General features: G+C 63.0%; 1 protein-coding gene across 1 annotated transcript; it reads right to left on the bottom strand.

Moving 5' to 3' along the window:
• Positions 1 to 3,123: 3,123 nt before the first annotated feature.
• On the bottom strand, positions 3,124 to 12,560 carry TMPRSS13 (transmembrane serine protease 13). The gene is made up of 12 exons (XM_077788082.1): positions 12,540 to 12,560; positions 7,210 to 7,384; positions 6,871 to 6,972; positions 6,069 to 6,191; positions 5,862 to 5,991; positions 5,577 to 5,669; positions 5,458 to 5,501; positions 5,031 to 5,190; positions 4,776 to 4,948; positions 4,378 to 4,476; positions 4,010 to 4,152; positions 3,124 to 3,393 (listed from the first exon to the last, which is right to left on the bottom strand). Exons 1-12 carry the CDS (start codon positions 12,558 to 12,560, stop codon positions 3,124 to 3,126), a joined length of 1,533 nt encoding a protein of 510 aa, XP_077644208.1.
• Between the last annotated feature and the right edge of the window lie 541 nt (positions 12,561 to 13,101).

Here is a 13,101-nt window from a genome sequence, read left to right as displayed (position 1 = left end):
CTGGAAAACATCAAGTGCCTCTAATGCATAAGGATAACAGGATAAGGCTTTTGGTTTCCCTGCCAAGAGTGAGGCAGGGATCAAGCTATTGTAATCAAGTTTTGGGCTTCTCTGACCTTATCTGCTTCTCAGCTGTCGTTGTCCACAGCACACAGTGAAAGATGCAGGTGTGACCATGCCCTGGGGGCTGCAACGAGCACGCTGGAGCTCTGCAGAGCCCTAAGCACAGACGCCCCATGCAGCAGCAGCCAGGACACAGCTGGATCTGCGCTCCCTCCCTTGGATCTTTATTTACAAATTCCCAAGGAGCTGCCCAGAGTGAGTAGAATAATAATAAAAAAAAAAATCATCAGCAATTTTATTTTCCTGTACAAACTCAGGAAAACTAGAGATCCCAATGTGAAAGTGGGAAGGGAAGAGGAAAAGCAGCTCCAGCAGTCGCTCATGGTAAACATCTGCTCCCCAGAGCTGGGCTGCTGGAGAGGCTGTGCCGAGCTCCAGCTTCCCTCCTGGAGAAACTGGGCCAAAAGTGATGCAGAGGCCAGGCAGGAGATGCTGATTTATGTTAACAAGAGGGCTGGGCTGGTCTCCTCGGCTGTCTGAGAGAACAGGAACACTGCCACTAGCTCCAGCAGAGCCTGGGGCAGGGACAGAGCCCCTTGCTCTCCAGAACTTTCCCCTCCAGTTTTAAGATCTCTCCCATAACGCCAAGCTTGGAAATTTCCTGTTCAGTGGCAACGCCGCCCTTGGTCCCGTCGGGGACGCGGGAGAGCGGAGCAGTGACAAAGCTGTGTGCAGCCATAGGCTGTGTTTACCCCAATAACAGCATTTCCAGCAGGCCCGGTGGCTCCTCGTGTCCCGAATCCCTGCAGGAGCGGGGACCCAGCACTGGCTGCTCTGAAGCTCCTGCACTGCTGAAGCCCCTTGGTGCCAAGTGAGGATGTTCCTGACCAGGGAAGGGAGCCAATCCCCAGCTAGAGGAAAAGCATTTTTGCAGAGAAACATCATCGCTGAAACCCCATAAACAAATGTGTTTGGACAGAACAAAGAGCTATAAAAGGAGAGATCGGGAAAACCGCGGCTAATGGGCGGTAATTCACGTGCTGCCCGCCAGGCTGTATTTTGGTAATTTGTGTCCCTTTGGGATGCTGGCCTATGATCTCCAGAGCTCAGAGGAACTTGGGAGCAGCCCAGGCAGATGTGGGGCGATGCTGGGCACCCCTTGGCTCGGAAGGTGCTCTGGAGCAGGACACTGAACAAGCAAAGGGCTTTACAAGAGCCACAGGTGATGGCTTGGGCTGTCCCAGGAGCTCCTTGGGGCTGGGCTGGCACCCACCACAACTCTGCTCCCCCCAGGAGTGGAAGCAAAGCGGTGCCTAAGGCGTCTGCTTCATCTACACAGCCTTTGGGAACAGCACGACAGCCGTGGCCAGGCTTCACGGGAAAATAATCGCTCCTAATCTGCTTAGAAAACTTCATCCCTTGGGAAAACACAGCATACCTGCCTGTGGGCCTGGGGGGACACACTGCTGGATGGCAGGTTTAGAAGAAATCAATTCAATTTGTATTGGGGGCTGACTTGGCGCTTCCCAAAAGGCACCGACTCCCTCCCTTTGTCTGAGTTCAGCTCACCCAGCACTGCCCAGACCCGCAGAGGGAAGCAAGGCCAGGAACTCCCAGCGGTGGGCGGGTGGCAGCCCCGGCCCCAGGGACAGGCAGGTGCTCCCTGCACACCCAGACCGGCCCAGACCTGCTGTCCCAAAATCCCAGCGCAAACCACAGCTGCCCATAGCCTTTCCCAGAGGAAGTGGTCAGTGCTGGGAACCCAGGGGATGTTCCCAGGACCTGAGCAACTCAAAACGTCCCTTTTCCCCCAGCCACGAGCAGCACCCAAAGGGCGATGGGCAGGAAGGGCCACTCCATCACAAGCCCCACGCGCTGCTCCCCAGGGATCCTTGGCACCTTGGCACGCTGCTGCTTCCTTTCCAGCCCATCCCAAAGAGCCACCTCCACGTGGGACACTACCAAAACATTTATTAGAAGAGTGCAGGGTGGCCAGGCTCCACAGAACCCCCCTGCAGCCTACCACAGGGCTGGGGAGGGGATCAGGGAGGCTCTGCTCACTCTGGGGATCTCCTGGTGTGCCCCAGCATCAAGCAGGAGATGAAGGCACTTGTTCCCTCGAGGGAAATGTCCCTGCTGGGCAGGGAGGACAGGCTGGCTGTGCCATCCCTGCGGGCAGGAGGCAGCACCCGGGCACCGCAGAGCTGCCAGCAGGGAGATGCAGGGCTGGCTCACGCTGGGCACTGCCCGCGAGGCTGATTGCTCTGAGCCACGCTCCAGCGTGGCCTTTGGCTGCCGCTGGTGCTGTCACAGCTGCCACAGCCACCCCCGGGGCACAGACCACCCCACGCCGCCGCCAAACCCTCCCGGAGCAGCCCTGGGAGGGAGCGGCGGCTCAGACCGGAGCCACGGCATGGGAAAACAAACCAACGGGCATTTCTCTCGCAGGCAGGGACGTCTCGCAAAAGGCACTTCCTAAATCCCTGCGCAAACACGCGAGCGGCGCCCGCCCCTCCCAGAGGGAGGAAAATCTGCAGCTCGGGGCTCCCCTTGGCAGCAGAGCCGCCAGCGTGGCCCCGGAGGTGTGGCAGTGTGGACACAGCGGCCACATCCTGCACCCTAGGGTGGCACAGCTGTGACCTGCCTAAAAGAGACAGTTCCCACTCCACGGGCGCTGCTGGCAGCCCCTCGCCCGCTGAGTGTGCCACGGCCCTGCCAGGAAGCACTCGCACACCCTGTCCAGACAGGTCTATTTACAGGAGAGCCACAGACACGGGGCAAGGAGGTGTCCCCCAGCCAGCACGGCCAGCCGCTGGCATGGGCTGTGTCCCCCCGGGCTGGGCTGGTGCTGTGCCCACCATGCCACCCCTGGCACCAGCCGAGGGCAGGGTCACTTTGCAGGTGCTGTTTCCAGAGTTCGGGGGCAGCCACGGGTCCCTGGCTGCACGGACAGTCCAAAGAGGTGGGGACTTGCTGGTGGCATCGTGCCCTGGCAGCGGCTTGGGGCAGTGGCCCGTGCCAGGCGGAGAGGCACAGCTCAGGCGAGTGTCCATCCTGCCCTTAGTCGTTCTCGCTCTGCCAGGGACAGAGAGAGGAGCGGGGTGAGGTGCCAGGGGCTGGGCTGGGGTACAGCCCTCTGCAGGGCCGCCCTGCCCAGGCACAGCCCTGCCACCTCACCTCCATTTTGCTGTATATCCAGCCGAGGAGCTTTGTCACACGTGTGTACACTCCGGGCTTGTTCTTCTGGCCACATCCTGTCCCCCAGCTCGTCACCCCGGCCACGTACCAGCGGCCATCGTCCTCACACACCAGGGGCCCTCCGCTGTCACCCTGGCTCAGAGGGGCAGAGCAGTGAGGAGGGGACACAGGAAACCCTCTGTGGGCACCCAAAATGGGAGATGCCCCTCTATGGGCACCCAAAATGGGGCAGCTGTGCCCTGGTGTGGAGATGTCCCTCTGTGGGCACCCAAAATGGGAGATGCCCCTCTATGGGCACCCAAAATGGGGCAGCTCTGCCCTGGTGTGGAGACACTCCTCTGTGGGTACCCAAAATAGGAGATGCCCCTCTGTGGGTACCAAAAATGGGAGATGCCCCTCTATGGGCACCCAAAATGGGGCAGCTGTGCCCTGGTGTGGAGACACTCCTCTGTGGGTACCCAAAATAGGAGATGCCCCTCTGTGGGTACCAAAAATGGGAGATGCTCCTCTGTGGGCACCCAAAATGGGGCAGCTCTGCCCTGGGGTGGAGATGTCCCTCTGTGGGCACCCAAAATAGGAGATGCCCCTCTGTGGGTACCAAAAATGGGAGATGCTCCTCTGTGGGTTCCCAAAATGGAGCAGCTCTGCCCTGGTGTGGAGACACCCCTCTGTGGGCACCCAAAATGGGAGACACCCCTCCGTGGGTACCCAAAACGGGCAGCTCTGCCCTGGGGTGCCCCCAGCTCACCTGGCAGGCGTCCTTCCCTCCCTGCAGGTAGCCGGCGCACATCATGCGGGGGGTCAGGTAGCCCTCGTACACCTTGTCGCTGTTGCAGATCTTGTAGTCGATCAGCTTCACCTCGGCCTCCCGCAGCTTCGGGGACGTGTTATCTGCAAGGCAGGAAGAGCTGTGGGGCAGGGGGGGCCTCGTCACCCCCCACCGCCCCCGGCCCCTCACCAGCGAGGGAGGAAGCGGCTGCTTCCCACGGCTTTCTGCAAAGCCTCGCAGCCGGCAGGGCAATCCCGGGAGTTATCCCTGCGGAAAGCCCTCGAGGGTCCCAGCAGGGCTGCGCTCGGGGCAGGAGCTGCCCGCGGGGAGCCGCGGTCCTCCCTCACCTTCATTCTCCCTGGTCTTCCCGAAGCCGGTGATGAAGCAGGACCGGCCGGTCTGGAAGCGCTGGCCGTACATGGGCAGGCAGGCGGGGCGCACCTGGGCTGGAGGAGGGGATGGCAGCGAGGGGTGAGTCACCGGGACACGAACCGGCACGGCCCCGCAGCCAGGGAGGAGCGTGGGGCGCAGGAAAGGCTCCCCTCTCTGCCCACCCCACCCGCGTGGGGCTGGGGGCACAGCGGAGCCCGCGGCTGCCAGACCCTTCCTGGCCACGGCAGAGCTGGGTGCTCCAGCTGGCAGAGCCCCACCACCCCATGGCTCCCAGGGCACACCTCTTGTCTTGTGCATCTCCCCAAACATCACCCAGCACCCAGCCAAGCCCAGGTAGGCTGGGAGCCCTCACCTGAGAGCGTCAGCGGCCTGGAGAGCCTCATCAGGGCGATGTCGTAGTCGTCGTGGTCGTCGCTGTAGTTGGAGTTGATGATGACCTGGGTCACGGGGATGCCCTCCATGGGCTGCTTCAGGTCTGACACCCCTCCGTAGACCTTCCAGTCGTCCAGGATCTTCATGCTGTTCCTGGCAGGGCGAGATGGGGCAGCAGGGAGTGAGAGCCGGGCTGCGGGGCCGGGCTGGAGCCCGGGCTGGCGGCAGCACTCACATGAAGAAGCAGTGGGCAGCGGTGAGCACCCACTGAGCGTCGATGATGGTGCCGCCGCAGATGTGGATGGGCCCGTACTGCACGCTGACCTGCCAGGGCCATTTGTTCACAGAGGTCTCCTTCCCACCGATGATCCGGCCGGAAATCCTCTGCCCGCAGGCTGGAGGGGACAGCAGGGCTGGGAGAAACGCTCGGGGAAAGGGGAGCACCGAGGGGGACACACACAGCACCCCCACCACCCACAGGAACCACGCTTATTGCAGGGAATGCACTGCTGGTGGTTTTCTATCACCCAGAGAATTTGCTGGAAGACGGAAAAAATGGAAGACGTGCCATTTTCCCAGCCCTGGGCTGAGAAGGGGGGAAAGTGCTCCCAAGGCTGTGAAAAGGGGACCCACCCTCGGCTGTGTCCTAGCCAGCTCCTTACTTGTGCATCGCAGGGAGACGTACTTTCCCGTGAGACACTGGGAGCTGCGGGAGAGAGGAGCCAGAGCCTCAGCCCCGTTCCTGTGGCACCAGGCACGGGGGCAGAGGTGACCCTGGTACCTGTTGAGGCTCTGCTGGATGGTCTCTCGCTCACCAGTCACCGTGAGGCTCTTGCCAGAGACGTGCAGGGGGATGTACTCGGTCTGGGACGCACTGGGAGGGGAGAGGACAGGCGCTGAGGGTCCCCCCAGCCGGGCGTGACCACCTGGTCCCTGCTCTGTGCCCAGAGCAGCGCTGGACACGCCGCCTTCCAGGGGGAAAACAGCCCAGCAGACCCTGCCCTCAGAGCAGCGGCTTGGCAGGGCCCCAGCAGCCGAGCAGAACCCCCCGTCCTGCAGGAATTACTTCTGGAATCCCAGCTGCCGGCAGGTTTTCCTGGAGAAGGACTCGTCCCAGTCGCTGCTGCACACCGGCAGCCACTGGCTCTCGGTGCTGGAGTAGACGTGGAGCAAGGACTCCTCGGATGAGAAGCGCACTGTGGGATGGAGCAGGGGGTTCAGGGGTGCTCCCAGGGCTCCCCTCGTTCCCACGGTCCCAGCTCCCGTGCCTCACCGCAGCCCAGCTCGTCGCTCCTCTGGGAGCAGTCGACGACGCCGTCGCAGCGCACGGCGCTGTCCTTGCAGCTCTCGGCTGGCTCCTTGTACACGATGCCCGTCTGCGACCTCCAGAACATGACTGGAAGCGGGAGGACACCACGCTGAGGCCAGGGCTGGCCACGGGTGAAGGGCTGTGCCCCGCTTGGGTGGGCATCTGGAGGCGTGCCAGGCACAGGAGCGTTCCCCATCACTGGGTGTGAGCGTGAGGTGTGTTTGAGCGAGAGTGAGGAGCTGCTGGACGCAGGGCTGGGGGAAGACTGGCCACCCTGAGCACCCCCTGTGCTGCCCCTCTGCTGCACGCCCCCCTCCCTTCACCCACAGGAAAAGCGTTCAGCCTGTGAGTGCTCCAAGCCCACGGGCTGGAGAGCGCAGCTGGATGCCAGCAGGACTGAAGGGACACCCCGGTGCCTGTTCTGCCTACGGACCATGATTTGTCCTGGGGAGGGCAATGTGGGTGCTGCCGGGTGCCCTGCTGCCCACCAGAGCAAGCCCAGCAGAAGGAAAGCTCACTGCAGCCCCAGTTCCCCAAACACTGGCACCAGCCCAGGCAGCAGATCTCCTTTGCTCTTTCCCCAGCTCAGCTTCTCCACCAGGCGTCAGGAGCACTCAGGGAACGGGAAGAACACATCCCTGTCTCTGGGCCAGGCCTTTTCCTCTGGCAATTCCCAGTGTGGATATCCCCAGACTCTGCTGACTCCCAGCTCCTCTGAGACCCCCTCCAGGAGCCTGGAGCCCCCCCGGGCTGGGACCCCACTCACACAGCAGGATGAGGGCGACGAGCAGCACGATGAGGACGGAGACGCAGAAGACGAGCGCGAGCCGCCGCTGGCTCATGCAGGGAGCTCTGAACATGGAGGATCCTGGCAGCAGGGCACAGGCAGGCTCAGGGGGCAGCTGCCTCCTCGGGACCCACCTCTGGGCTGTGGGAGAGCAGGGCCGTGCACACCCCAGCCTGCCCTGTGGTCTGTGCTCTCCCTTGCCCCCCACACCCCTCACGCCCCAGGGAATCTCCAGCCCGTGGCTCCCTGTGACCTCCCTCCATCCCTCCCCACGCCGGGAGGGAGCAGGGCCGTGGCTCAGCCCCAGCCCATCCTTACGTGTGCTCTCGCAGGCCGAGCAGGGGCTCGGGGCCGGGCCGGACTCGGGGCTGTAGGGTTTGAAGCTGATGCCCAGGACGTTCTCTCGAGGCTGCGGAGGTCGAGCACCGAAGATGCTGCCGACCGTGGAGGCATGGAGGAGGCTGGGAGAGACACTGCTGGGCGAGGCAGTGGTCTGTGGGCAGAGGGGACTGTCACCAGCGGTGACTGCTGCCCACCAGAGTCACCCAGCTGCCACCCTGCCAGCCGTGAAGGTGAAAGCAACACAGAGATCTGGCACCACAACGAGCCTGTTCCTCACGGAAACATGAGCCTCACGGAGAATCACACCTCAGTGCCTCTGTCTGCACCAGAACCTGAGCCACAGCCCACCCAGGATGGCCAAAACCCTCATTGTCACCGGGTTTTCCCCTTCAGGCAGCTGAACTTCCCAAAGCCATCACGGTGAGCCGAGCAATCAGCCGGGTATTTGGCATCGTGACAGTCAAGCCGTGGCCCAGTTCCACGGGGCCAGTGCCCCAATTTATGCATCCATCCTTAATTAGCCATTTGAAAAATACAGTGCAATTTCCAGCTGTCATTTAGTAATACTTAATAATCGGTGTTTTCCAAGCCCTGAAACGTCCTGCACCCTGGAATGCTGCTCTGCAGTTGTGTCACTCCTGATCCATGAATTCACAAAAGAATATGTATCTGTTTCCTTTCCTCAAAATACACTCTTCCTTTGGTGACAGAAGCCAGAGCCTCTCATTTTTCTCCAGAGAGGGCCTGCGAACAAATCCCAAAATAAATGCTGCTTCCTCTACCTTTTGTAGGATGGATGGGGCTTGGAGCAACCTGGTCCAGTGGGAGGTGTCCCTGCCCATGGAATGGAGCTGGAGCTGGGTGAGCCTTCAGTCCCTTTCCATCCAAACCATTCTGGGCAATGAGAACTTCTGAAGGGGAGCCCACGAAGTGGAGCCACCACCCTGCAGGGACCACTTATCACCCAGAGATGGGCTCCAGCACATCCCTCTGGGAGCCTGTGTCTGCTTTTTGGCCCTGCACTGCTGGAGATCACCTTTCTCCATCAGCAGGAACCATCCCTCTCCCTGCTGGGCCAGCGAGGAGCGCTGGGGCTGGAGCACGGCTCTGGGGCAGGACGGGGACACGGGGACACCGGGGGAGCCTCCCTCGCCCTTCCAGCTGCCTTTTCTCCCACTCGTGTTTCCTGCCGGGAGCCCCGAGGAGCAGCAGTGAGGCTGCTGGAGCTCTGTGAACGTGGCTGTGCCTCCCTGGCCGTGCACTGCTGGAACTTCCTGGGCACTACCTGTGAGTCACGGCCCGGCGTGGCCAGTGTCCTGCACGGGGTGCGAGCCCAGCTGCACACCGGGCACACCTGAGCTGCACCGGGGCACACCTGAGCTGTACCGGGGCACACCTGAGCTGCCCTGCACACCAGGGCACACCTGAGCTGCACCGGGGCACACCTGAGCTGCACCAGGGCACACCTGAGCTGTACCGGGGCACACCTGAGCTGCCCTGAACACCAGGGACACACCTGAGCTGCACCAGGGCACACCTGAGCTGCACTGGGGCACACCTGAGCTGTACCGGGGCACACTTGAGCTGCACCAGGGCACACCTGAGCTGCACTGGGGAGACACCTGAGCTGCCCTGAACATCAGGGACACACCTGAGCTGTACCGGGGCACACCTGAGCTGCCCTGCACACCAGGGACACACCTGAGCTGCACCAGGGCACACCTGAGCTGCACTGGGGCACACCTGAGCTGCACCGGGGCACACTTGAGCTGCACCGGGGCACACCTGAGCTGCACCGGGGCACACCTGAGCTGCACCAGGGCACACCTGAGCTGCACTGGGGAGACACCTGAGCTGCCCTGCACACCAGGGACAGACCTGAGCTGCACTGGGACACATATGAACTGTCCTGCACTGGGAACACAGCTGAGCTGCACTGGGGACACACCTGCCCTGCACCAGGGACACACCTGTCCTGCACACTGGGAACACACCTGAGCTGCCCTGTACATTGGGAACACACCTGCCCTGCACCAGGGACACACCTGGCCTGTACTGGGAACACACCTGCCCTGTACACTGGGAACACACCTGCCCTGTACACTGGGAACACACCTGCCCTGCTCGGGCTGGCCGCAGAGCCAGTGATCACAGCACCCTGGGCTCCAGGCCTCCCGCCCTGGCCAGCAGCGCCGTGTGCGGGGCCACCCCCGGCACAAAGCTCCTCCCAGCCCCCGGGCCCCTGGCACAGGCACCGCTGGTGGCCCCCGGCCATGGGGAGCCACCTCCCCACCCGTGTGGAGCTCCCCGGGCTCCTGCGCACGGGGAGGAGCCCAGAGAGGCACTTTCTGTTTCTCTGCATCAGCCCCACTCAGCCCTTCCCCACCTGACAGCAGAACAAGCCGGGATCTCCTCCAGGTTTCCCAGATTTCCTGGCACTGCTGCAGCCTTGCCTTCTCCCAAGGGTGCCAGGGAGCCCAGGAGAGCCCCTCAGCTTCCTCCCCTCAGCTGGGAGGGCTGGAGGGTGCCCTGCAGTGCCCTCCTGGAATGAGCCTGAGCAGTCACAGCACTGATGGGATTTCAGCTCTCACACACCCGAATCGTGGGGCATCCCCGGGTACCCCCAGTGCCCGCTGCGGGTGGCACCCAGAGCTCTGGCAGGTCCTGAGCAAAGCAGCGTGGGGATGCCAGGATGCCAGGAATGCTTCCTGGGAAAATAACTCCTGCCTGCGCTGAAGTGAGGGTTCTGTAAATCCCCTTTCCCCCTGGCATTTGTGTGCTCTCTCCACGTCTGATGTATCACATCTCACCCTGCAGCAGCTGTAACCCTTTGCTTATCAGACCAGCAGCACTGCAATCCTCCGAGGGAGAAACCTCTCCCTCACACACAGAGAACACAGCCCAGCTTCCCCAGGGAGCCAGCAGTGCTGGATGCCACAGCACTCCCACCCCAGTGTGCAAATATTCCAAATTAACACCGAAATGTGCCATGGGTCACGCTGCTCTGAGCGCTCCTCAGCAGGAAGCACATACCCTTTCTTACACTCAGGTGAACTTTCAGCTGCTTATTTCCTTCAAAGTCTTAAGTCTAAATAATTCTGTGGGCTGCCAGAAAAGGTAGCAGAGGTGCTACCATGGGTGAGCAGTGCAGGGCAGGAGCAGCAGAGAAAACAGCGGTGGTTTCGCAGAGATGTTTCTGCTGGGAGAGCGCGTGACCCCGGTGAGCGAGCGATGCCTCCTGCCCACAAAACCTTTACTCATCCTTCGCTGGCTTTTGAGTAAAAGTCAGAGGCAGAGCCGAGCCCGGATCACACGCGCCGCTGTGGTTTGAGCCCTTTCCCCCACGGCCTCTCTGCAATGCTCCAGCAGCCACAGGAGCGATCCCTGCCAGCCGTGGGGAGGGGGCACAGCCAGCCCCTGTCTGTGGCACACAGGGCAGCCAGGAGGGACCCTGGGGACACTCAGGGACTCCTGGCCAGCTTTGCTCACCTTGAGCACAGTGGATGCTGCCTGTCTGCAACAGCAGCCCTCTGCTAAAGCTGCCAGGGGTGCGAACAGCACCTCACACCCTGTCCCTGCTGCGAGGCTCGGAGCAGAGCTGGGCAAGCAGCAAGGTGCAGCAGCAAGGTGCCCGTCCCCTTTGCGCCGTGAGCTGCTGCGTGCACTGACCTGCAGCTCCCTGCCCTGACGTGGGGAGAAGGCCCCCAAACCCACGGCAGCCAGGAAAATCACCAGGGGAAAGGTGATCCAGACTGGGCTGGAGGCTCAGCCAGCAGGCAGCCGCAGTTTCGGAGTGGGAGGGAAAGCGGAAGCCGGGGAACACCTGGGTGTTGCAACCAGAGCCGGGGCCCAGCCACGTCTTGGAGGAGCAGAGGGACACAGAGCTCCCAGAAATCCAGAGCATCAAGAGGGGAGAGGGGAGAGAGGGCTTAAAGAAGCGGGGAGGAGCTGCCTCAGATCCTTCTTCCCACCCTCAGCACAGCTCCAGCTGCTTGCTGCACTGTGTCCAGTCGGGGAACTCCTTCACCTGGCTGTGAAGCAGCAATTGTCTGCCCAGAGCAGCTCAGCCAGCACACAACGGAGGCATTGTCCTTGCCAGGGACAGATGTCCCCAGCCTGAGAGAGCCCCATGTCCCTCTGGGTGACAACGGCTGAGTGGGGCCTACCTGGGAGGGGACAAAGCCCAGCGCCAGAGCAGGACGAGAGGACACTGCCAAGCCCCCGATCCACACAGCAAAGTGGAACCCCAAAGCCAGCCCAGTGTCCCTTTGCAAGAGCAGGGGACTGTCGACTGAGCCAGCCCAGTGTGGCCAGGGACGGCTCATCCTGTGCCAGTGTGGGCACCCTTTGGGCACAGACCCGAAATGTTCCAGGGGCTGAGGAAGCACCGCTCGCCTCACCCCACAGAGGGGCAAACAGAGACCTGGAAAGACAAAGCGACGCTGCTGCCATTGCAGAGCCAAGGGTGGCTCCTGGCACTCCTGATGGCCCATTTAACCCCAGTGACAAAGCCAAGGTGGCCCAGTGGGGTTGTCCAGTATTGGGCAACTGCCTCTGCATGTGGCCATCCCAGTTCCTGCCCCACTGTCACCACGATGCGGTGATGCCACCCTGCTTTGGAGCCACCCAGAGCTGGGACCCTCAGAGCCAGCCAACACCAGCACGAGCCCACTGTGCCCTGCTCGTGGCTGGCACCCCCAAAGGGGCAGGAAGAGGATGGTATCAGAGCTGGCTCTGCCTCCCCTGGAGCCCCATCCACGCCATCACCGCCGCCTTTGTTCCGGATGTCGCTGGCACAGCCGGCGCTGCTCAGCACCGTAATTACTCCTGCCTCGCCCGGTGCCCGGCCGGGATGGATGTTTTCCTCATGACAGGATGCTCAGCAAAGCCCCACATCCAGGGCTGAGCAGATCCCAGTCAGCCCAGCCCAAAAAGGCACAGGGAAAATGCCCGGAGAGCAGGCGAGGGGAGCAGCAGGGCTGTGCCCACCGGCGCAGCGCTGCCGGAAAGTGCCGGAGGGCTCAGGAGCGTACCAAGCGGCACCAGATCCCTCTGGCAGCATCAAGTTGTCCCCTCAGGTCACAGCTCCAGCGTGGCAAAGCACCCGGGAGCCTCGACAACGCTGCCGGCACAGGGCAGGCACCAGGGATGCTGCTGGCTGCCCTCCCTCCGGTGCCAAGGGGTGCCAGAGGCGGCAGCTCCTCAGGCAGCTCCTCCGGCTCCTGTGCTCTGAAGGGACACCCCGGAGAGCAGGAGGGAGAGCCCGGTGCCTCCACCAAAGCCCGAGGGGAGCCGCCCGCACTTACCGGGGAGGTTTTGCCGTCCATGGGCCGGGGTCGCGGCTGGGCTGGGCTCAGAGCTGCGGCACGGCCATGGCAGCAGCGCGGTGCCGAGCGGGGCCGGCTGCGGGGCCGGGGCTGGAGCTGTTTGGCACTCGTACGTCAGTGCCAGCGCCGGCAGCAAACCTGTCCGACCTGCCCGGCCCCGGCGCCGCCGGTTTCCCAACGCTGCGGGCGCAGCTCCGACACCTGCGCGCTGCGGCCGGCCGGGATGCGGGGCAGGGCCGGTGGGGATGCGGGGCAGGGCCGGCCGGGATGCGGGGCAGGACCGGTGGGGATGTGGGGCAGGACCGGTGGGGATGCGGGGCAGGACCAGCCGGGATGCGGGACAGGACCGGTGGGGATGCGGGGCAGGGCCGGTGGGGATGCGGGACAGGGCCGGTGGGGATGCGGGGCAGGACCGGTGGGGATGCGGGGCAGGACCGGTGGGGATGCGGGGCAGGGCCGGCCGGGATGCGGGACAGGACCGGTGGGGATGCGGGGCAGGGCCGGCTGGGATGCGGGGCAGGACCGGTGGGGATGCGGGACA

Source organism: Lonchura striata, chromosome 23 (genome assembly GCF_046129695.1).
Source record: "Lonchura striata isolate bLonStr1 chromosome 23, bLonStr1.mat, whole genome shotgun sequence".
Taxonomy (NCBI): domain Eukaryota; kingdom Metazoa; phylum Chordata; class Aves; order Passeriformes; family Estrildidae; genus Lonchura; species Lonchura striata.
The sequence above is the reverse complement of the archived record's forward strand: the minus strand, read 5'-3'. Positions and strand labels throughout refer to the sequence as shown.